Source organism: Schistocerca cancellata, chromosome 9, assembly GCF_023864275.1.
Source record: "Schistocerca cancellata isolate TAMUIC-IGC-003103 chromosome 9, iqSchCanc2.1, whole genome shotgun sequence".
Taxonomy (NCBI): domain Eukaryota; kingdom Metazoa; phylum Arthropoda; class Insecta; order Orthoptera; family Acrididae; genus Schistocerca; species Schistocerca cancellata.
This window is the reverse complement of record NC_064634.1, coordinates 63,762,591-63,787,855: the sequence shown is the minus strand read 5'-3', so window position 1 is coordinate 63,787,855 and position 25,265 is coordinate 63,762,591. Positions and strand designations below refer to the sequence as shown.

The window sequence follows — 25,265 nt, the reverse complement described above, 5'->3', positions numbered from 1 at the left end:
TGTGTTGATGCCCTTTAATTGGGCTTTTACTGTCTTGTCGGCTGCACCAACAGACATATGGTGTGGATTTATGTTTCATGATATTCGAGCACACCGCAAGAGCCCCTACAAGTTCTCAATTCATCCTATCGAGCCTATGTTAATTTTCCCTTGTATGAAGTGTGCTAGCACTTTATTTCTCCATTTGATCTTGTTTCTTTAATACGCTTGCTTCGTTCATGTCCGTAATTTTCTTATCTCAACTTGATTTACTTTACATGTGCATTCAGCAATGTGGTGCCATCTGCCAAAAAAAATCCGATCTTCCTGAATATCATTAACTGTACGCTAGATGGATGCCAACACCGTTTTAGATTTTGGCATTATGATTAACTTTTGCTCTTCGATATTATGATAAATAATTTTTAGATTTTTTAAAAAAAGTTTTTAAAAGTTTTTTCTATGGTGTGCTTCTCACCTATGTTTGTTCCTTTTTACTAATTTGTACAATCGTTTTTTTGGCATATATAACTGTATTATGTGATTGACAAAATCTTTGTCAATATATCCATTTTTTGTAAATATTTCATTATTTCATCATTATATTTTACCTCACTTTGTATGTCATTTCTTCTTCTCATTTTTATTTTAGCTGTATCTTTTTGCATAGAGGGCAGGTTTGCTTTGCAGCGCCCCCTTACGGTTTCTCGTTTTCACAGTCAATTCTCGATGTATCACTTTATGTTTGACCTCTGCTTAAGACAGTGTTACTACTCAGGGACATATTTGTTGAAAGGTAAATTTGTATGTGCATTTTAAATGGTTTAATGCGTCTATATACATATAATTGGTTTTACGTTGCTTTATGTACATTTATTCCTTTGTCGCTGTTGTTAATTATTTTTATTCTTGTATTTGCAGCACCAATGAAGGCTGTTAATCAGTTGAAATCGATTTGCAAAAGTAAATAAAGAAAATATGATTTTGCAACTGGTTGCTACTTATTTGGTAATTTTATGGTTTACGGTCGCTGCACAGCTTCGAAACCACATGGAGCCCACCATTCATAATATCCTACTAATTCATATTAAAATAGGCACAATTGTCTTTCAGACACTGATGGTTTATTAACATAGACTGCCATCGTGGTGTTTTTGTAGTAAGTTGAATTTAATTTGTATTAGTACAGGGAATATTTTAACTGTGTTTTCTGTTAGTTTATTGAACACAACAGTAATTGTCAAAGAGAAATTAATCAGCAACAATATATTCTTTCGCGATATCTAAAACAATCTGACAATGCTAAAGTAGTTTACAAATTCTACGCGTGTAGAAACGTACTGGTTCTAACGATGTCATTAAACCAGTGTAGTTTGAAGAGCATTTTTGTCTAGAAATGAATTGTCTTGATGGTTGATCGATTAAGAGCCTTTCATTTCTTGTTAGGAAGTTAACAATAAAGGCATCATAACTCATCACCAGTAACAGTATTGCTTAGGAATGCTCAATGAGCGACCTGATGACGTTCAAGCAAACCTGTAATAATAGTCACTCCATTGATTTTATTTTGCTTCAAATTAGAGGACCAGACTTCTGAACCTTGCTTGTTGAATGCAAATATCGCATGATGCTTAAATGGTAATCCATCACTTATATGAGTAGTTGAGATTTCTCAATGTGGAAAATCATTCATGGAAGAATAATCTTTGTTGAAACAAGAATATCGTTTTCTGGTGTATTTTTCCTAAAAGCACGCACTCCACACACAATACCAATCTTTTGAGCTGCTTCCCCAGCTCAAATTAGAAAATGACAGTTGATACATACACTGACAGCATTGCGCTGCATTCACCTGGGCGGCGCCCGATTTCAGGTGGTGGGTAGCGTCTGGCCGGTGGTTGGTAGCCAGCTGCTGCAGCGTGAGGAAATGCTGGGCTGCAAGCTGTTCTGATCGCGACACAACCAGGAGCTGTTCTGCGGAATTGTTTCTTGAAGTATTTATTATTATTGATGGGTAGAATGTGAAGTGAAATATCTTCCATGTTCAACCAGACTTGTAACTTTAGACAAGGCCCAAGATGTGCTTAAAAACACACACACACACACACACACACACACACACACACACACACACAGTTGGACGTGAACACGCAACTATAAGTTTAGAATGCATGATGATTACCACTAGACCACAGCCTTGCACAACCTAAGAACAACTCAGAAGTAGACAACACTTCCTCCTGACAGTGTTGCTAGATTGTGCAGATGGTCAGACTTAGCGTTGTCAGGGGTCGTCGGTTTTACTGGCCACCTTAAATGAATTACTTTGAACCAGACTCTGTGGCGGCCGGTCGGCAGTCAGTTTTTATGTCTAAGACTGTACAATGCACCAGTACTCAGGCTATCTGACTTAAGTAAAATCTGTACTTACTTATGTAAAATCTGAGTTTGCTATTGTATTTTGCACTCAGTAACAAGTTCGTGAACATGCTACGAATATTTTGTTTGCAATAATTACTAAGTAATTGATCTAAACTTACTATGGCAATTATTACAAAGTGCATTTTGCAGGTTACAAATTTATTTTCAGTAAATTGGCTAGCTATTTTTGATAAACATAATTCTTAACAAAATTATATCTGAATTCACATTTGTTACACACTTTTAATCGTCATTTCTGAAAATTTGTAAATTCTAATTGTCAAAGAGAGTTGTAAATCATATAAATACCAGTAGTTTGCCTACAGCAGGAGGACAGTTTGTTACTGACCATCAATCACACAGCATATAGTACTTTGTTTACACAATCAGGAGTATTTGCAGCAAAGCTACACCTCAGGAATAAAGATCTACAAGTTACGTAAATTTCATGAACATTTTTGGTAACAACATATAATCTCTACATTAATGAACAGTTCTGCATTTTTCAGTTCAATCAATTTATTGAAATTGTTGCATATCAGCTGGTGGAAGCCCATTTTTTAAATTCTTGAGATTCATATGGTTATTGTGGCCACCAAACTTTTGGCATAAGCCTTCAATTTTTGTAAGTTTGCAAATATTTTAATTATCAGCAATCCATATTACACACATCCCACACCATGCTGACTTCTTCACCATCAGCCAGTTCTGCTTTAGATGGCAGCTATCAAAATGCGAGTACCGTTGGTGGATGGCGGGTTTAATGTATGGTTCACAGTGAGGGCTATTCGGATTCTCCCCTCCGCCACCAGCTTTTCTGAATTGCACAGATGGGAGTTACCCTTACAACACATTCTCTGCTACTAAAACTATCCCAGCATCAACCTATGGTAACCTACTGTCCTCACACCCTCTACCCACCATTTTCTGCCCCCTCTGCACTACCACCTCCTCCCTGTTCTCGTCTTCTTAACCTCAGTGCATGTTGCCCTCTGCCAATGCACGCGCCTGTCTCTCTGTTTCTCTGCTCCTCTCCTTTTCCACTGCCCCCCCCCCCCCCCCCCAAACACTGCATCTAGCAGTGTTATCATGCCTCCATGTAGTTCCTGCACACAATGCCGGACAGCAAACTTCCCTCTCCACACCCATACCCTGCTATTGCTCACCCTTCCTCACCCCATTCCAGATTGCTGCATTCATTCAACGTAACAGTTGCTTTCTGATTCATGTTGCTGAATATGGTGGCCATGTGTGCATGAGGTGTACTTGCTTGTATGAATGTGTGTGTGTGTGTGTGTGTGTGTGTGTGTGTGTGTGTTTTCCCTTCCTGAAGAAGGCTTTTCATTGGGCCTGTTTGCAACTCAACATGTCATCTTCCCAGTGAGTACAAATCTATTCTTTTCCTTATATCAAAAAATTAATTAGATGGCATGCTGAGAAGGTGAATTACAAAATATGTTAACATAAAGGAAGTTTTTTCTTAATATGATGAAGACAGCACTACTTCTGCACTTCATACTATGTCCTTGAATATGTTTAAATAAGGGCATTATTATTTCATTTTTTGAATTATATTTTAAGGATTTGGATAAATATTTATATTATCTACCATTTCAACTCTGACCTATTCATTCTATCAGTATGCCTTACTCTGAGAAAAGTTCATGCGAGTCTGTTTCTCCCAGAAGTTAAGTCAATGCCAGGTATTTAAACCAAGTTCCCATTTACTTGTGGACAGCTGGTAATGACACCAGAAAATAATTAGTGATGTTTTTTGTAGCTGACATTCACAAGATGTGGACACTCTACCAAGCCAAGACGTGAAAGAGTTCATACTCATGCAAGGGGCATTCTACTAAGCAAAGATGTGAAAAGGACGGATAACAACAAGTAATGAGATGATGTAACACCAAGGGCATGGAAAAGACAAAGTGAGGTGCAGAAAGGTTTGGTATTTGTACCATTCTTATAAAGTGAAAACAACGTACCTGTTCTCATCTGCTATTAAAACAATGATAAATGATATAAATACACACAATGAGGCATTGTATGCCAAATACAAGGAACTTTTGGTATTAAAAACTTCAACACTAAATGTATTCATATCTAGTAATGATTAATTAGTTAACTAACCATTTTCTTATGCCATTTGGAAATGTGTACAATATTGTGAAAATGATATACTGCTTCTCATTGTAAAGATGACACCTTGAGTTAAAACAGGTACAATAAAACGACTGTTACACATTGAGCTTTCAGCCAAAGCCTTCTCCAGAAAAGAAAACACACACACAAGCAAGCACACTTCACACACCCATGACCACTAACTCCTATCGCTCTGGTCTGAATGCAATGGTGTCGCCTAGAATGCAAGCAGCAATGCAGAGTGGGGTAGGGGAGGGGGATGGATAGCAGGTATGGGTGGGGGGAGAGAGCAGATAATGTTGACTGGTGGATCGTGCGTACTCGTGGTACCCAGCAAGACTACCAGGCAGGGTGCAGGAATGCTGTCGGGAGGGGGGGGGGGGGTGGCTGTGCAATTACTGCAGCAGAGCTGGTATACAACATGGCTGTTTTCACAGGTGGTCTGACCTCTGATGAATTGATAAGTGCATGACACACTGGAACAGGAAGTGGGCAGGTCTTGCCCCTGGGTCTTCCATAGGGATATGATCCTTGTGGCGAGGGGCTGGGATTGGGAGTGGCATAGTAATGGACTAGGATATTGTGGAGCTTGGGTGGGTGACAGAACAACACTTTAGGAAGGGTGGAAAGTATCTTGGGTAGGATGTCCTTTATTTCAGGGCATGATGACAAATAATCAATGGACTGGCAAAGGGGGCACTCCATTGTAGCTGGTTTTAGAGGGTGTTGGGAAGATTGGGAGTGTGTGGGGATATGGCATGGGAAATTTCTACATTATTTACATATTTTTATGTGTTTTTAACCTCCACCATGAATCTTTGCTCCTTGCATCTGCATTAATACAGAAAAGTTTCTTTATCACTAACCAGAACTCAGTCCCACATAGTGTTCCTGCGTTGTTTCTTGGCTCATGGAAGCCTCCCAAATTGTCTTACCATCAAATTACCCATCTCCAGCTGCAGCCCCTCCAGTGGAAGCACTTTTTCACCACCAACCCTACCAATCAGTCAACCTCCGACCAATGTTGATCCCTGCCTGACTCAATTCATTCCTCCATCCAACTGTGATCTACCCTCACTGCCCCCATATCAATTCCTGTTAACTTTCCAGAATTTCTTAACTTTGAACTTGCACCACAAATCCCTCAATATGCAAGCTAACCTTATATCCACAGAAGGCACCACAATCCACCACCTAAAAACTGATCTTAAGCTTATAATCCTACCTGCTGACAAAGGCTCCACCACTATCAGATTCATCCACCTACAAACCCTGCCACAGTGACCCCATTTCAGAAATCTAGCAGGATCTCCAGTCACTCTTCAAACCCTTTGGCCCATCCCAGAACCTCTCCCCGGAGTCCATCTCTCTTCTCATGCTTACCACTACCCACACTCCTCCCTTCTACATACTTCCTAAGGACCATAAACCCAACCAATCAGTATGCACCATTGTGGCTGGTTACTGTGTCCCCACTGTGCTCTCATAGACCAACACCTTCAGCATATTACCTGCAACCTATCCTCCTACATAAAAGATACCAACCATTTCCCCCACTGACTCTCCACAGTTCCTGTTCCTGTCCTACAAATTCCAAAGCTGCAACTTCCTTCCTAGTTACTATAAACAACTATGACCTCACCCATAATTACTTTTCCTTTGAAGGCATCACCTACCAACAAATCCGAGGTACGGTTATAACCACCCACATGGCACCATCCTATGCCAATCTATTCATGGGCCATCTAGAGAACAACCAGAATCCTAAACCCCTCACCTGATTCAGATTCACTGATGACATCTTTGTGATCTGGATCAAGGTTGAGGACAGCCTATCCACCTTCTCCCCCATTCACTTCACCTAGTCCTCCTCAACCCAACAAGCCACCTTTTTTGATGTTGACCATCATCTCAAAGATGGCTGCATCAGTTCCTCCATCCATATCAAACCTATTAACCAATACCTCCACTTGAACAGCTGTCCCCCATTTCATACCAAGAAGTCCCTTCCATACAGGCTAGCCACCTGTGGCCATCACATCTGTAGTATGAGCAGTTCATCTTGAAATATACCGAGGGTCTCACTGATGCCTTCACAGACTGTAATTACCCTCCCAACCTCATACAAAAACAGATCTCTAGTGCCTTATCTCTCCAGTCACCCATCTAGTCCAAAAGTCCCACTGTCCAGCCACAGAGGAGCATTTCACTCATTATCCAGGACTGGAGCAACCAAATCACATTTTCTACCAGGGTTTCTCACTGTGCCCTGAAATGAGGAATGCCCTGTCCACCATCCTTCCCACACTTCCCACTGCAATATTCCACTGCCCACCAAATCTACACAATATCCTTGTCCACCCCCACTCAAAGCCCACTCCCAGCCCCTTGCCTCATATCCCTGAGATAGACCTAGACATAAGGCCTGTCACACACATTGTTCCAAAACACCTACTCCAGTCCGGCCACAAGCATCACCTATCTCTTATCCCATCAAAGGCAACACTACCTGTGAAACCACTCATGTGATCTACAAGCTAAGCTGCAACCACTTTGCTGCATTCGACATCGACACTACAACCAACAAACTGTCTGTCATCATGAATGGCCACCAACAAACTGTGGCCAAGAAACAGCTCGACCACCCAGTTGCTGACTTTCTTGATTTCAATGAGTGCTTCACAGACTGTGACATGTGGATCCTTTCTACCAACATTCCCACAACCCTCCTGCACTCAACCTTCATTACTCATTGTCCTTTACCCAGCTATTACCTTCCTGTTCCCATTTCAGCACTACACAGTCCTCTATTCCACCAACACACCCACAATCTTTTTACTTTTCCACGATGTTTGCTTTGTTTGTCATTGCCATTGCTCTGCTTTGCATCAACACCGCTAGCACTCTGGACTACTGTAAGTTCCTCATTGACTAAGCAGTTCAACTATGCTCTGTAGCCTCATGCTACGCTCAGCATTAGATACCTCTCCCTCTGTTGGCATTAGCAGCCAATACTGTTCTTGTAGGGTAGACAAATGTGGGATGTCGAATGCTGCAAAAATCATTGACCTTTGTGACCTCAAAATCACAGGATTCCTTGTATGTCTACTCCACACAGAAGGCAACAATTTTTATATTTCCTTCAACTACAGTGGGCCATTGATTCTAAAGAAATCATACCTGTTATGAAAGCTGAGTGATAGTAACCACAGCTGACTTGAGATACTTTCTGACCAAGAGATAGCAAAGTTGGTATACGAACACAGCTGTCCGAGGTTGTCAATCCTAGCTGTCCATCAGCATTACTACCCCACACATACACATCTCCAGCATCTGAAACATAGCAGGCACGAATTGTTACATCACATGGAAGGCAAATGAGTAGCTTATTTTTGTGTGGCTCAAGCAGCAACACTACAGGTTATTTTAGCAACAAAACAAATGAACACTAGAAGGGCAATTCAGGCACAGCACGTCTTACAGTGGCACATAATCTAACAGTACACGTAACTGATTACCTACAGCCACATCTTTTTGTTTGGGCTCAAGGCACTGACAGGTTTCTTCCCCCTTTTTCTTCTTTTTCTTTATATTCAAAAAAAGGGACATAGCTTCTTGAAGTCAAGATTCCTTAAATCTTTTGATTTCACTGTCCACTATAGTTCTAGCAATAACGGTTACTCCATATACCTTAGAGTGGTCTATGCTGACTGGTGTAGAACTGAATTTAGCATACTGCTTAAACTAAATCTGTAGGGCAGATTCAAACAAATTTACCCAACTAAACTGTCAGATCAGAGTTTTACTATGACACACACATTCTGCAGGACTACAATCTACGAGGGTCATTCTAAAAATAATACCTCCTACTTTTTTGTGGTGACTTTGGATGTCCATGCCAGGTGTCACTGGTGTTGTGCTAATTTTTGCACCTTCCTCTTTTATTTCCAGAAGGTTCTGTTGTTCTGCGATAGTTAGCATCAACAGAGGAGTGCTCCAAAATGGAGTCTGATATGGATGCATGTATAAAACAGTGATGCATGATTGAACTCCTCAGTGCTGAAGAAATTACGCAGAGTGAACTCCATTGATACTTGGTAAACATGTATGGAGACGATACAATAGACGTGAGCAATGCGAGGCAATGGATACGACATTTTCCAGGTGGTAAAAGGGTGTGCATGACAAGCCATGGCCCAGTCAACCCTGCACAGCTGTCATCCCTCACAATGAAGAGCGTCTTGATCAACTCATACATGCTGATCAGCAGATAATGACCAGAGAATTGTGTGCAAAGCTGAATGTTGGCGTAATATCTTGGAAACAACGTTGGAAAATCTCGGTTATCGAAAAGTCTGTGCAAGATGGGTCCCGTGGATGCTTACAGAAGAACAAATAAACTCACCTAATGAAAATCTGTCGGAATCTGCTGGACTAATACAAAGCTGAAGGTGACAATTTCCTGAATAGCATCATCACTGGAGATGAGATGTTGTTTCACCACTAAGAGTTGGAATCCAAAAGACAGTCCATGGAATGGCAACATGTGAACTCTCTGCCAAAGAAGATATTCAAGATACAGCCATCTCCAGGCAAAGTTCGGTGCACAGTCTTCTCTTTTGGATGTCCTGGAGCCTGGAGAAACTGTCAATTCAGCGCACTACAAGATGACACTGACTAAGTAGAAAGCCCAAATTTCCAGGATAAAGCCAAAGAAGACCAACTTTCACCTGCAACATAATAATGCCAGGCCCCACACTACTTTTGCAACCACGCAACTAATTGCAAAATTCAACTGGACTGCCTAACCACATCCACCGTACAGTGACAGACAGCCTCTCAGCTGAGCTGTAACACCTTACAGATATATTTCACCAAAATGAGTACATCAAAGCTTAGTTTACATGTGCTCTGAACTAAATTATCAAGAGGGAGAGACAACTCAACTTTATCCCCTATTTTGGGCTTCTCTCAGCCAAAATTGTGAGAATCCTTGGGAAAAACTGTGGTGTCACCGCCAGACACCACACTTGCTAGGTGGTAGCTTTAAATCAGCCGCGGTCCGCTAGTATACGTCGGACCCGCGTGTCGCCACTGTCAGTGATTGCAGACCGATCGCCGCCACACGGCAGGTCTAGAGAGACGTCCTAGCACTCGCCCCAGTTGTACAGCCGACTTTGCTAGCGAAGCTACACTGACAAATACGCTCTCATTTGCCGAGACGATAGTTAGCATAGCCTTCAGCTACGTCAATTGCTCGACCTAGCAAGGCGCCATGACCAGTTTATATTGAGATTATATAATGTATCAACAAGAGCGATGTTCACCAATTGTGGATTAAAGTTAAGTATTCCAGAAGCTATGTACTATTTTTGGCTACTATAATTCCTTGTCATTTTCCAGACCTCACGCCAGCCTGCATGAGCTTTAGCGCGTGCATTTCGGCCTCCTCTAGCTATACGGTGTTGGCTCTTCTGCCAACACATCAAAAACAACATCATGTATTTTTCAATCACCACAAAAAGTGAAAGATATGCTTGGTAAAAGAAAAAACTAAAACTGCAAATATCTGGTGTATAAAGTATCCCTTGCAAGTGTGACTACCAATACATCAGGCAAACACAGCACTAGATAACAATGTTGTGTGGAACACATCAGACGTGTACGTCTGGGGCGTAAAGATAAATCATCAATCGCAGAACGCAGCCTCAATGAGCGACATACATTGAAATGTAAGACAACAAAAATGCTGTGCTCTGCTATTGGCTTTTGGGAGAGCATTATCAAAGAATCAACCGAAAGAAGGTTCCTTGAGAACCTTGTCAACAGTGACATGGGCTACCAGCTAAGTTTGGAATGAAAACTTGCACTAGCAGTTATATACCAAGAATGCATCCACCAGTTTACATTTCACAAGTTTGAGTACCACTGAATGTGCCAAGAGCCAAACTGCGGCCTGTGCCAACACCACACCCTATGGTACTCCCGCAGGCAACTGCTCAAACGAACTTAATGTAAACAGTTGTGACGTCACACTCATCATCAGCAGTTTACTGTTGTAACACTCATCAGCAGCAGTTTATTGTTGTGAAGTATTCCCTAGTCTTCGTCCTAAAACCTTTGACGCATTTTATCAGTTCTTACCAGTCAAAATTACAGAAATTTAACTGAAGACTAAAACAATGAAACATTCCTGGAATTCTAAAAAATTCCCTGGTTTTTCCCGGTTGTCCCAGAACATATACACCCTGTATATATGTGGGACAATGTGCAAGCTTGACACTTTGTCAGAAGATGGTAGGAGTGACACTCATCGACAGTCACAGAATTTCAATGCACCCCCCTGGATGGAAGCACGAAAGTATCATCTATCGTTTGATTTTCAATACTTCGCATAATCACTGACCAAATTCAAAAATTTTAAATGCTTTTGTAATCTATTCACTAAGAGGTACAATCTTGTGTTACACTTCAACAGAATAAGACTAGTATTACAGTTAGAAACTATGTGTGTGTCTTGAGGCAGTATGACTGACAGCACACTAATACCTGGACTCTATTGATCTAGTATTTGACAATGAGGGAACTTAGTGAATTCCAATAAACTTAACACATAATTTCAAACCTTTAAGAAACTTTTTCTCTTGATACACCCCACAAAATGATGAAAGAAAGAAAGTGTATAGCTTAATGTTCATCAATAAAACTTCAGCATGAGACATTATGACTTCTTTACCATTGACTCTATTCACAACACAATTTGCAGATAGTATCCAGATATACCACTGAATGTATCTGCAAAATTATTTCATTGTATGACACACAATTCAGGAGATATAATATGATAGACATTTGGATGCACAAAAAACTAGTCTCTGCTAACAATGATGCACAGTAAAACTTCAACATCAGGAATGACATTATAATTTATTACTTCTTTACTACTACCTCTACTTGCAACACACTTTACAGACAGTATCTACACATATCACTTAATGGGCCTGCAAAATTATATCATTGTACAACACTTTATTCAGGAGATATGATGTTATAAACATTGAGATGCATGAAAAACTTGCTGTTGCTTAAAATGGAATACAAACTACCCAGACTACATTCATGCAGTGTTTCGTAATGAGAGCACTCAGCAACTTCCAACAAACTTTAAGCAAAATTCCAAACTTTTCCTAAATTTTTTATAGCTTACATGCTTAACATCAAATACTTAACACCTTAAATCATTTTTAAAATAATCAGATGCCAGAAGTTGTTTTATATATCGGACTTTGATTCTGTAAAGAATCGGGGTATTACCGGTTTGCAACTAACTCAACACTGATCCAGAGCCTATACAGTCCCAATAGAGTTCCATTTCCTCACATATGTCCCTAAATTACTAAAACCTCTGTACAACCCTCTCATCCCATTGCCTAATATGATGATTTCTTCTATCTTCATTTCACCACCTAGTCTGACATTAATTTACCTATGATGATGGTGGATGAGTTCCCTTGCTATGATATGAATTACTTGAAAAGGTCCAACAACTGGCCACTTTTTATACAGATTTATTTATGCCAAAGATTATTTAATGCTTTCACCCTTTTTGAGTTCGTGTAATACATTCATATCTTCATCAATACTACATTTTGCTCCACTGTAATGCTGACAAGATATCTGTGAATACATAAATGTAAAGGTGTCCATAGCTGAAGTTCAAATTTCAAAACAATGTAGAAAGAGAACCGCTGCTCAGAATTGCATCAGATATGAACAGTATATTATTGGTGCATGAGGAAATGTCATGGAACAAAAAATTAACGAAAATCCGACCAATACATGGTGCTGTATGCATCAGAATATGCACACCAACTGACGCACGGCACACAGTTGTTTCTCAATTTGTGTCTATGCTGCACAGCATGACTGCCTCCATGAAGGATTGTCTGCTGCTGATAAAGTTATTTTAGAAGAACGGTGACTGTGGGCCTGTAGCCCTACAGAAGTTAAAAACATTCAAGAGTATAAAAAAGGGCATTGGTCCAATGTCTCCTAAGGGTCTGGTGAAAATGATAACAAAATTCAAAAAGACAAGTTCTTTTGAAGTGCCTTGTGGCAGAGGGAGGAAAGCAGTTCATCTGATGTATGTTGAAGATGGGGCCACAGCACTACAGAAGGGCTCGAGCAGTGGTGCGCAAACAGGCAGTGAGTGAGGAATTGCCCAAACATTGGACATGCCTATGAAACATTCTGCATATATCTAAAAACAAAGATGATGAGACTTACAAAACAAAAGGGCTGGCAGGTCGATAGACACACAAATAAACACAAACATACACACAAAATTCTAGCTTTCGCAACCAACGGCTGCTTCGTCAGGAAAGAGGGAAGGAGAGGGAAAGACGAAAGGATGTCTGCTTGTGTCAGTGTATGTGCGGATGGATATGTGTGTGTGTGCGCGCGAGTGTATACCCGTCATTTTTTCCCCCAAGGTAAGTCTTTCTGCTCCCGGGATTGGAATGACTCCTTACCCTCTCCCTTAAAACCCACATCCTTTCGTCTTTCCCTCTCCTACCCTCTTTCCTGACAAAGCAGCCGTTGGTTGCGAAAGCTAGAATTTTGTGTGTATGTTTGTGTTTGTTTGTGTGTCTATCGACCTGCCAACCCTTTTGTTTGGTAAGTCTCATCATCTTTGTTTTTAGATATATTTTTTCCCACGTGGAATATTTCCCTCTATTATATTCAAACATTCTGCATAGCTATTCATATAAAATCACACCTGTTCAGGAGATGCTCCCTGCTGACCGGCTAGCAAGACATATGTTTGCTCTGAAATTTCTTTCTTACATGGAAGTGGACAATGAATGGCCATGGTACATTCTCTGGACAGACAAAGCCCATTTCTACGTCCAAGGACATGTCAGTATGCAGAATATAGGCAATGGAAAATCAGCACGCCCATCAACCATTATCACTTCATTCTGCATAGGTGACTTTGTGCGCAGCTTGGCGGTATCATTTGTTGTAGGGCAATATTTGTTTTTAGGAGGTGAGTCCTGCAGGTCCTGTTCCTGTACCATCACTGGTAAGTGCCATGGGAGTTTTTTGTGCATCAAGATCATTTCAACCTTTCAACAGTGTGGATGTGTGGGTAGGATCATTTTTTTGCAAGATGGTGCTCCATCACGCACTGCACAGCCGGTGAAACGGCTGCTGCAAAGACATTTCAGACATGCTAGAATTATCTGCCATCATTTCCCTACAGCCTGGCTGTCCAGATCATCTTAATCCGTGTGGCTTCTGGCAGTGGAGTTATCTGAAAGATGGTGCATTCAATGCTCCAATTACAAATGTAACTAAATTCAAGGCACTCATTGGGCAACACATTCTGAACAAGACCCCCACGACACTCCAATGTGTTGTGGTACATGCTGTTTGCCGATTTTAACTTGTGGCAGAAAATGGTGGACAGCATATTTAACATGTCTTGTGTCAGTCTCATGACAATTAGAAAGCAATGTCATTTTGCTTTTTATGTGGTTTTTGGCCCCAGAACAATTAAAAACTGATGTCATTTTCATTTTTATAGAGTTTTTGACCTCAGGACAATTAAAAACTAGTTTTTCCCATCTGAAGTGGTACGATCTTGTCATGGTGTATGAGCTTGCTTAACTAGCAGTGCCACAACTGTTGACTACCAAATCTGTGCAGTCATGCCCATTGAACAGTACGGATGGTGTAATGTGCAACTCAAAATACAGGCATCGTATTGTGATTCACCTGTCATTTGTAGCTGATACCGTTTACTTTAGAATGCTTACAGCACCATCTATTGGTAAAATTTTTGTCAAATTTTTTTGTTCCATGATGTTTCCCACAGTGTCAATAATATGGTGTTCACATTTGATGTCATTCTGAGCAATGGTTCTCTTTCTGTAGCATTTTGGAACAGCAACTTTGGTTATGGACACCCTGTATCACACCAAATGCAGATTGGTGGGTGACTGTTTTATTTCCTCAAATAAGTTATGTCCGATTCTGATAAGACAGTATATAGATCTTACATATTTGCAAAGCAAGCATTACAATGTATTTAAAAGTGTTTCATGCACACCAAATATTGCTGGACTGTAATGTGAAACAGTGAAAGTGTATGATTTTGATGTAGGCCGAAGCAATGAATTAAAAGTTTGTACCAACTTTGGTATTCAAACCCAGGTCTCTTGCTTAATAGGCAGATGTGCAAGCTGTAACATCACCCCGGCACTGGGATACCAGAGCTGCACAGACTATACTAGCACATCTCCCTCCATGATACAAATTCTAACTCATGCTTCAATCTATTGCTACTCCCCTTCTTAACTTGCATCATTATTGCCAAGCCTCTCCAGTATTGGAATAGTGCCTTAGCAATGAGTGAAATGGCGTTAATCCTGCCTGCACCTCAGGCACAGGTGAAGAGCCTAATATCATGTAAGGCCCCATGGGCACACGGAAGTGCCACAACACGACGTGGCATGGCCTCAACTAATGTCTGAAGTAGAGTTGGAGGGAACTGACACCATGAATCTTGCAGTGCTGCCCATAAATCCGTAAGACTAAGAAGGGGTGGAGATCTCTTCTGAACAGCACATTGAAAGGCATTCCAGATATGCTCAATAATATTGATGTTTGGGGAGTTTGATGGCCAGGGGAAGTGTTTAAACTCCGAAGAGTGTTCTTGGAGCCACTCTGCAGCAATTCTGAATGTGTGGGGTGTCTCATTGTCCTGCTGGAGCTGCCCAAGTCCATCAGAATGCACAATGAACATGAATGGATACAGGTCATCAGACAGGATGTTTGTGTATGTATCACCCATCAAAGTTGTATCTAGACATATCAGGGGTCCCATATTGATCCAACTGCAGATGCCCCACACTATTACAGAGCCTCCACCAGCTTGAACAGTTCCCGGCTGACATTCAGGGTTCATGGATTCATGAGGTTGTCTCCATACCCATACAAGTCCATACGCTCGATACAATTTGAAATGAGACTTGTCCGGCCAGGCAACACGTTTCCAGTAATCAACAGTCCAATGTCAGCGTTGACAGGCCCAGGTGAGACATAAATCTTTCTATTATGCAGTCAACAAGGTTACATGAGTGGAGATTCAGCTCCGAAAGCCCATATCAATGATGTTTCATTGAATGATTCACATGTTGGCACTTGCTGATGGCCCAGCACTGAAATCTGTGGCAATTTGCGGAAGTGTTGCACTTCTGTCATGTTGAATGATTCTCTTCAGTCGTTGTCAGTTTCATTCTTGCAGGATATTTTTCTAGCTACAGTGATGTCAGAGATTTGATGTTTTACCAGATTCCTTACATTCACGGCCGGAAAAATCCCCACTTCATCACTACCTCGGAGATGCCATGCCCCATCGCTCGTGCGCCGACTATAACACCGCATTCAATATTACTTAAATCTTGACAACCTGCCATAGTAACAGCAACCGATCTAACAACTGCGCCAGACACTAGTTGTCTCATATAGGAGTTGCTGACTGCATTGCCGTATTCTGCCTGTTTACTCATCTCTCTATTTGAATACGCAGGCCTATGCTAGTTTCTTTGGCGCTTCAGTATATTAATAATATACAGTTGATGTTCCAGAAACATACTGAGCCTCACCTTTACCTACAATAATGATTTTGGCCGAAGCAATGAATTAAAATTTGTACCAGTTCCGGGATTGCTTTGGCCTACAGCATTAAAAATGGTTCAAATGGCTCTGAGCACTATGGGACTTAACTTCTGAGGTCATCAGTCCCCTAGAACTTAGAATTACTTAAACCTAACTAACCTAAGGACATCACACACATCCATGCCCAAGGCAGGATTCGAACCTGCAACCATAAGATTGTGCGGTTCCAGACTGTAGCGCCTAGAACCGCTCGGTCACCCCGGCCGGCTACAGCATTATCTTAGATAAAGCTGAGACTCAATATGCCTCAGAAACATCAACTGTATATGATAAATATATCACCTACAATGGAGGTACAGGCAAGATTAAACCTATTTTGTTCATTGATAACATGCTATTCCAATATTGGAGAGCCTCGGCAATACCGATGCCAGTTCAGAAGGGGAACATAAATGGGCCGAGATGTGAGCTGGAATTTGTATCAGGGAGAGAGACGTACTAGAGTACTCTGTGCAGCTGTGGTAGGGACAGTGCCAGTGCAGTGTAACAGGTAGCACATCTGCTTCATAATGAGACCTGGATTCATTTTAATTCATTGTCTCGGCCTACATCACTGTTGTAAATAAAGCTGAGACTCATTACGTCTCAGGAACATCAACTGTATATGATTAATACATTAGAGGACACCAACAGTGAGGCTATTGGCGATGTTAAATAATATCACGAGATGAATGTTTAGAAACTATATACTTGTCACTTTTATTAGAAATCTGACTCATTTCCTACCTCATTCATGCATGCATGCATCCATACATACATACTTACATAGAGACAACAGACCACACAGCTGCTATTGCTAAATTGAATAGCTCCTCAAGTGGCACCATGAGGCGGAGTGCACCTCATTCCAGTACGCCCACTGAGGGAAAATCTGTAGTAGTATTGAGAATCAGGGGTCCCATATTGATCCAACTGCAGATGCCCCACACTATTACAGAGCCTCCACCAGCTTGAACAGTTCCCGGCTGACATTCAGGGTTCATGGATTCATGAGGTTGTCTCCATACCCATACAAGTCCATACGCTCGATACAATTTGAAATGAGACTTGTCCGGCCAGGCAACACGTTTCCAGTAATCAACAGTCCAATGTCAGCGTTGACAGGCCCAGGTGAGACATAAATCTTTCTATTATGCAGTCAACAAGGTTACATGAGTGGAGATTCAGCTCCGAAAGCCCATATCAATGATGTTTCATTGAATGATTCACATGTTGGCACTTGCTGATGGCCCAGCACTGAAATCTGTGGCAATTTGCGGAAGTGTTGCACTTCTGTCATGTTGAATGATTCTCTTCAGTCGTTGTCAGTTTCATTCTTGCAGGATATTTTTCTAGCTACAGTGATGTCAGAGATTTGATGTTTTACCAGATTCCTTACATTCACGGCCGGAAAAATCCCCACTTCATCACTACCTCGGAGATGCCATGCCCCATCGCTCGTGCGCCGACTCAGACTGGCTGAGTGCTCAGTTATGAAGGCAGGCACATTCACACAAACACTTGTAACACAATAAAATTCTGGATATAAATGTAGTAGTAGTAGTAGTAGTAGTAGTAGTAGTAGTGGTGGTAGTAGTAGTATGGTATTCTGATTTTATGGCAGGTCTTGTCATGCGTTAAGCCTCTTCCACTTTTGTCTGTCCATAGCCAGTCTTTTCATTTCTGAATATTTGTCTCCTTTGACATTGTCCAGCATTTGATATCTTCTTTTTCCTCTTCCCCTTTATTCCCTCCACCATTCCTTCTATTCCTTCCTTCAATAAACAGTCCCTCCTCAAACAATGTCCAATCCAGTTCTGTTTCTCTTTCTGATGACTTTCAGCGCATTTATTTGTTCTCTAACTCTTCTTAATACTACTTCATTCCTTACTCGGTCTTCCCATTTCACCTTTTCCATTCTTCTCCATATCCACATCTCTAGTGCCTCCAATCTTCTTTCATCTTCCTTCCTCAATGTCCAGGTCTCCGCACCATACATGCTATGCTTTGATGTAACATTTGACAAGTCTTTTCCTCAGATCTTTGTTTAGTGGTCCACAACATAATTCCTGTTTCCTCTTGAATCCTTCTTTTGCCATTGCAATTCTTTTCCTAATTTCTGTTGAGCAATACATATAATCCATTATTACTATATTAATATACTAACTGAATGAAATTTTTCAACAAAAGGTAATTAAAATAAAACATGAGGGAGGAAACCTGTGAATCAGAAAAATGTGGTGGCTGATAGTTCATAAAAAGTGGGCTTATCTGACCAATCTCATATACAAAGAATCAAAGGACTATTTGTGTGCACATCTTATCACATAATTATTTAAATGTTCATAGGCTTTATGATTATTTAATCTAGCATACATTTCAATATTCTATCATATGTCTCCTTTCCTGGTAAAGTTTCTATTTATATTTCCAATGAAACCCAATCCATTTAGAAGTCCTAAAAGTTTATATTTTATGTATCTTCCTAATTTCTTAATGATTCTTCTAACAGCATAGCAGTTATTCTTCATTTCTATACTGCAGAAAAGTAACACAACATTTAATTTCCTTAAATCTAGAACATGAGTAGATATTAAAATTATGTACATCTACAAATTATTATTATTATTATTATTTTCCATTTGTGCTACATTTTAGTTCTTACTTACAACACGTGAGGATAAAAATATCAAACAGGGATACTGTTTGGTTTTGTACTGATCTGCATTTTGATTGTTGAACTACAAATTAAGAAATGAATGAAAAGTCACACACACACACACACACACACACACACACACACACACACACACACACACACAAAAAAAAACTGAAACCACACTGCCTGAGACTGCAGTCATGTGTGTGAGATGCATTTGTGTGTATTGTTAACGAAAGTCCATGGCCGAAACCTTTAAGGGGACATTGTACATGAAATTTGACATTTTCTGTTTTCTTCTCCATAATGTACTTTGGATTTTCCTGAACATTTTGGTATATAATACATTAAAGTTAGACAATTGTGAGACCTTGAAATAATATTTTGAATGTTAATGTGTGACTGTCAAGTTTCGTGGCTAGGCATATACTGCCACAGCTGAGCAGTCATATCTTGGGAACTACACAGTCTACAAGTCTATGAATTGCTTTGTTTTGTGCCTATTGCTACATCTCAGAAGTTGGCACTACAAATAAAAAAATCCGTCCTTTGTTTCTGATATTAGTTTTCATTGAAAGTAATGTGATTATTGGCTATTTTTGTAGTAAGCTAACTTCTATTGCTTTTTATACGTAAATAAAATGACTAAGCGTAAAAGTAACTCCAAGAAACACAAATTTGGGGGTAACAGATACGTGTGACCTGCATTTTCTTCTGAAGTGACCACGCCCCCTAGTGCATCGAAAAGGAAAGTAACTTTAGAAATGGGTGACAGTGGTAAAAGTAATGATATTATGGACAACATCATTACTGATCTGCAAATCCTTGCACAAGTTCTTTCTGAAACTGTCTCATGCTGTCTTTGTTGTGGTGAAACTAAATGTTATGAGAATATTGGAGCTAGAATAGGTGTTGTGTCTAAATTATTATTTGTCAGAAGTGCAAAAATGAAAAAAACATTTCATACGTCATCAAAGTGTTCAGGTAATGAATTGTATGAAACTAATGTGAGACTGTTCTATGGCCTTAGATGCATTGGTAAAGGTGCAAGGGCTGGCAATGTTCTCTGCACTGCATTGAATTTGCCAAAACCACCTTCTAGGTATATCAAATATGTAACAGCAATTGCAGACTCTGTAAATGCTTTGGCTGAAGATTCAATAGTTGCTGCTACATCAGAAGCTGTTGAACAAAATGAGGGTGACACAGACATCAGCATTGCTGTGGACGGATCTTGGCAAAAGCTTGGGTTTACTTCTAAAAATGGTTTTACATGTGCACTAAGTATTGACACTGGAAAAGTTTTGGATTTTGAAGTTCTCAGTAAGTACTGCCAAGGTTGTACAGTGAGCCAGAAGAACAGATTACTTCATAAGCGTCAGTGTATAAAAAATTATGATGGCACAAGAGGAGGAATGGAGGCAAAAGGAGCAGTTAACATTTTCCAGTGTTCCCAGAAGGAAAGAAGTGTCAAGATATGTGACTTACATAGGTGATGGAGACAGCAAGGTTATTGCAGTAAAAAACAGTAAGCCATATGTTGTTCCTATACAAAAACTTGAGTGTATTTGTATTTATTTATTTATCCTGTGGATCACATATTGTACAAAGTACACATGATATAGGACAAGTCATTTTTCTTAACAAATATCATTTAAAAAATGTACACAAAATTGTTCATTGATGAATATAGTAACTTCACATACAGAGAATACAAACAATTTACATGGAGAACTAAGAAACATGTAGGCAATGTAGTGCTACTTTAAATTTACACAAATAATCACTGAGATTACAGAATAGTGAAAATGTCAACTGGAAACACAACAGAAGGACAATGTCATTTAAAAACTACATTAAACATGAAATTAACATTGAGATTTCACAGACAATTAAGTTTTAATACTAATATAATGTGTACTTGTACATTCAAAAAGCGAGTTGAAAAGTTTTGGGAAGTGAAACTGAAACATAGTTGTGTATAGTAGAAATTAGGTTATTATTTTGCCTACAGAATGTTTTACTCTGATCACAGTATTTTACAAAGGAACTTTATAATTTTTCATTTCCAGGAATTCTTGTACTGAATAGAAACAGTGCTTTGTCAGAAATGCCTTTAGTTTATTTTTAAATATTGGATCTGGAGCAGTTTTTATTTGTTCTGGAATTTTATTGTGTAATACAACACTCAGATGAGTTATATATTTTTGGTATGATGATGTCCTTGAAAAAATTTTGATGGATATTAGATTGCCCTCTGGTATAATGAGTGTGTATATAATTGTTGTGGATTAATTTGCCTGTTCTTGAGAGATATTCCCTGGTGAATAGGATTGTTTCTTGAATGAATAGGGATGGAATGCTTAGAACATTAATTTTATAAATTGACATTTACAGGATTCCAGCTTTTTGAGGCCACAGATTATCCTCAGTGCTCTTTTTTGTAGTTTAAATATATTTGTGCTGCGAGTTGAATTTCCCCAAAAGATGATTCCATAGCGGAGCAATGAGTGGAACTGCGCATGGTATGCTTGCATTAGTGTGGATTTACTTGTAGTAGATTTTAGTATTCTTAGTCCATAGCACAATGATGAGAGTTTCTTTGATAAGTTGTTTATATGTGTGTCCCATTTTAAATTTTGTTGGACCCATAGACCCAAAAATTTTGTTGCATTTACATTTTCAATTTTATCATTATTTAACTTTACTTGGATAGTTTTTTGACTGGATGTGGGAATCAGATGGAAGTTGATACATACAGTTTACCCAATATTAACAATTAGGCCATTTTTGTTAAACCACTCAGAAAGTTTTTTCATAGAGTTATCAGATATTGTCTGAAGGGATTCAGGGCTAGATCCAGTCAACACTATGCTTGTATCATCAGCAAACAGGACATAGGAATGGACTTATCATGTTGAACATTCAATTTTCGAGCATACATATGCTACCTGCAAAACTATCATCAATCTCACAGCCAAGCAACTGGATGAAGAAGCTGTTGCAGTTCAAAAGGGACTCTGTTTTGCACCCACTCCCAAACCCACATCTACCACTTACATGATCAGTGCAGATAGCTGCATGACTTCCACCTGAAGCAGCTGAAAAACTATGACATTAAACGTGATTTGCTCTCATGTGAACAAAACTATGAAAATTAACTAGTAGGGAGGGGAAGCCATACAGGAACTCTGAGAACATGCAGATATAGTGGCCATATCAGCTAATGAAGGCAATGGAACTGTGGGCCTTATCTAAACAGGATTACACCAAGTAGGCCCTCATCCTACCAAATGCGTGGAGAGGAAGGCGAGGGAACTTCTCAAAGAATCTGCTCGCCAGATGAATTTGATATGAAGCTGCAACAGATAGTAACAGTTTCACTGAGACTTTGTGGAATTCATAAGGTTCACAAAGATGCGGTGCCTCTACACCCCATTGTTGATAATATTTGTGCCCTGACATACTCGCTAAATACCTGAAGGATTAGCTAAGCCCTTGCATCAGGAAGTGTTCACATCATATGCACAACTTCATGGATTACACCTTAACAACTTTAATCTTAAGGGTACTGAAATCATCCTGAGTTTCAATGTTGTCTCTCTTTTCACCAGAGTGTATTTACAAGAATCCTTGGAATTTATTGGCCAGAAATTTGGCATAGAGATGATCAGCTTTTCTAAACATATCTTGAAGTTGAGATATTTTCTTTTTGGTGGACGGTATGATGAGCAGATGGAAGCAGTAGCCGTAGGGAGTCCACTTTCACCAGCTGCATCAAGATTGTATGGAACTTTCCAAGGAGGAAGTCCTGGAATCAGCCCTGTTTTTTTTCTTATAAGTAGTCAATACCTTCATCATATGGCCGCATGGAAGAGATAAACTGATTGACTTCCTCATATACTTTAATTCCATAAGCCAGACCATCAATTTTACCATGGAAGTCAAAGTGGATGGAGCGCTCACCTTTCTGGATGTCCTGGTAAAGAGAAAAGTGAACAGCACATTTGGCCACACCATGTACCAGAAGAAGACACACATCGACGTAAGCCTACATACAGACAGCTGCCATCACCCAGCAGGAGCAATGGGTTGTTGAAAACATTGGTACATAGAGCTCGAAACCTCTCTGAAAATGAAAGTCTCAACCAAGAACTTGGAACATCTGAGGGCAGTGTTCCAGATGAACTGCCATATGGAGTGGCAAATTTGGAGAGCCTATACCCTACATCCATTGTACAACTGTTGGAAACAGATGGGGAACCTCAGGAGGAAACAATCTTTGCATTTATTCAATTTTGTGGAGCCTTATCCAGAATTACATGGCGATTTCTCCAGAAAGACAATCTTCCGCCGACCTGCAAGGACACGGGCAATGCTGCGTAGTGTCAAAAATGACCTCTGACAATGAAAATGCAGTATCTATCAGATATTCTGCCTATGTGGTATGACATACACAGGTCAGACAATGCATACTGTGGAAGATCACTGCCAAGAACACCAGCGGCATATCTGACTGCAACAGCCTAATAAATTGGCAGTCAAGGAAAATTGCGTATCAGAATTAGATAGAATGAATTATGACCACAGTTAGGTTCTGATGCAGACACATAACTTCTAGGACTGGGCCATTAAAGAATCTCTAGAGTAAGGGAACTGACGATTAGTCATGATAATGACAATGACCTCAGTAGGGCCTAAGTCCTGGGACCCTACACATAATGTGATTAAGAAGAGGAAGGAGACATCCCACAATGAACTGACTTTGGGAGTATGTGGAGCAACACAGAGGGGGTGCCAGCATGCATCACTGGATGCGAACTGAGATGGAGTAACGAGTTGGTAAGAGGGAGGGAGGACGGTGGTGGGGGAGAGAGAGTAGATGTTTGCTGCAGACAGTGGACAGAGCGTGCATAGCTACATAAAGGAAAAGTCCCAACAGGCTACGATAAACACTAGCACGGCCACTGTAATTGTCGGCAGAGATATATTTTGCTACGCCGGAAGGTGAAAGACAAATGATGGAAACCCTTTTTTTTTTTTTTTTTTTTTTTTTGACAATTATTAGAAAGACTCTGTCATTAGTTCTTGCGGCGAGAAGGCGTATTCTTGTGAGAAGTGTGTAGTAGACATTTTATTACCTGAATAATAATTTTTATGAAAATATGAAGTGTGAGGATTCTTATTAGTGCAAAACCACGAAAGGTTTCATTTCCTTCCGTGCTTTATGCTAACGCCATGTCACTAGCTGCCTGCATCTGAAGAGGAAGTCTGATGAAGAATCAATATTGTACACACGGTCAAGAATGAGAACTAATTATACAGGAATCAATGTAAGTGAAAGGTGAAGGACATTGCATCCCCTTAAAAATCTATAAGGAATCAAAATGATAAAAGTAAGAAAAAATCAATTTGTTTAATTACTCATGTTATTTTATAATATAAAATTTGCACAAGCGGCAAGTTGGGAAAAAGGGAAGAGGTAAAAGTGCTGTGTGGGACACTAAGCAGTCTGTTTATTAGTGCACATGATGAAGCCGACATAGTCACTTGTCAAAATATTTTGCCCACTGGACAATGACATGTGACCACTCACCCATGATCTGTTTCAACTATTTCATCATGAATTACAATGGGAAACACTGAATAATCACAGCTATGTTGCACATTTTGAAAAAAAAGTTTTAAATGTTATCTACTCTCTAAAAATCAAATATCCTAGTGATTATAAAGAAATCAGTCTTCAAAAACTCAAATTTTGTTAATGCAGGTAAGATACTTACATAATGACTCACTTCATAAAGAGTTAAATGTGCTATTGTTAAATCATTGCAAAAAATTGCAATAGTAAAGAACTTCCAAGCCATCTCAATGTTATCACCACTTTCAATAGTTTTTTAAAACATCCACATCAGAATTTACAGTACAGATGGTTAAATTCTGAAGGTGGCAGGGGTAAAATACAGGGAGCGAAAGGCTATTTACAGTTTGTACAGAAACCAGATGGCAGTTATAAGAGTCGAGGGGCATGAAAAGGAAGCAGTGGTTGGGAAAGGAGTAAGACAGGGTTGTAGCCTCTCCCCGATGTTATTCAATCTGTATATTGAGCAAGCAGTAAAGGAAACAAAAGAAAAATTCGGAGTAGGTATTAAAATTCATGGAGAAGAAGTAAAAACTTTGAGGTTCGCCGATGACATTGTAATTCTGTCAGAGACAGCAATGGACTTGGAAGAGCAGTTGAACGGAATGGACAGTGTCTTGAAAGGAGGATATAAGATGAACATCAACAAAAGCAAAACGAGGATAATGGAATGTAGTCAAATTAAGTCGGGTGATG

The 25,265-nt window shown here is 39.9% G+C and overlaps 1 protein-coding gene across 2 annotated transcripts in view; it reads right to left on the bottom strand.

Annotated features, from left to right (window-relative positions):
* The window catches only part of LOC126100510 (X-linked retinitis pigmentosa GTPase regulator-like), a 313,988-nt gene that overhangs the window by 219,065 nt on the left and 69,658 nt on the right, over positions 1 to 25,265 (bottom strand). For both annotated transcript variants that reach the window (XM_049911120.1, XM_049911121.1), the window contains exon 6: positions 7,726 to 7,878. In XM_049911120.1, coding sequence (XP_049767077.1) covers positions 7,726 to 7,878 — 153 coding nt within the window. The remainder of the gene's footprint in view (positions 1 to 7,725; positions 7,879 to 25,265) is intronic.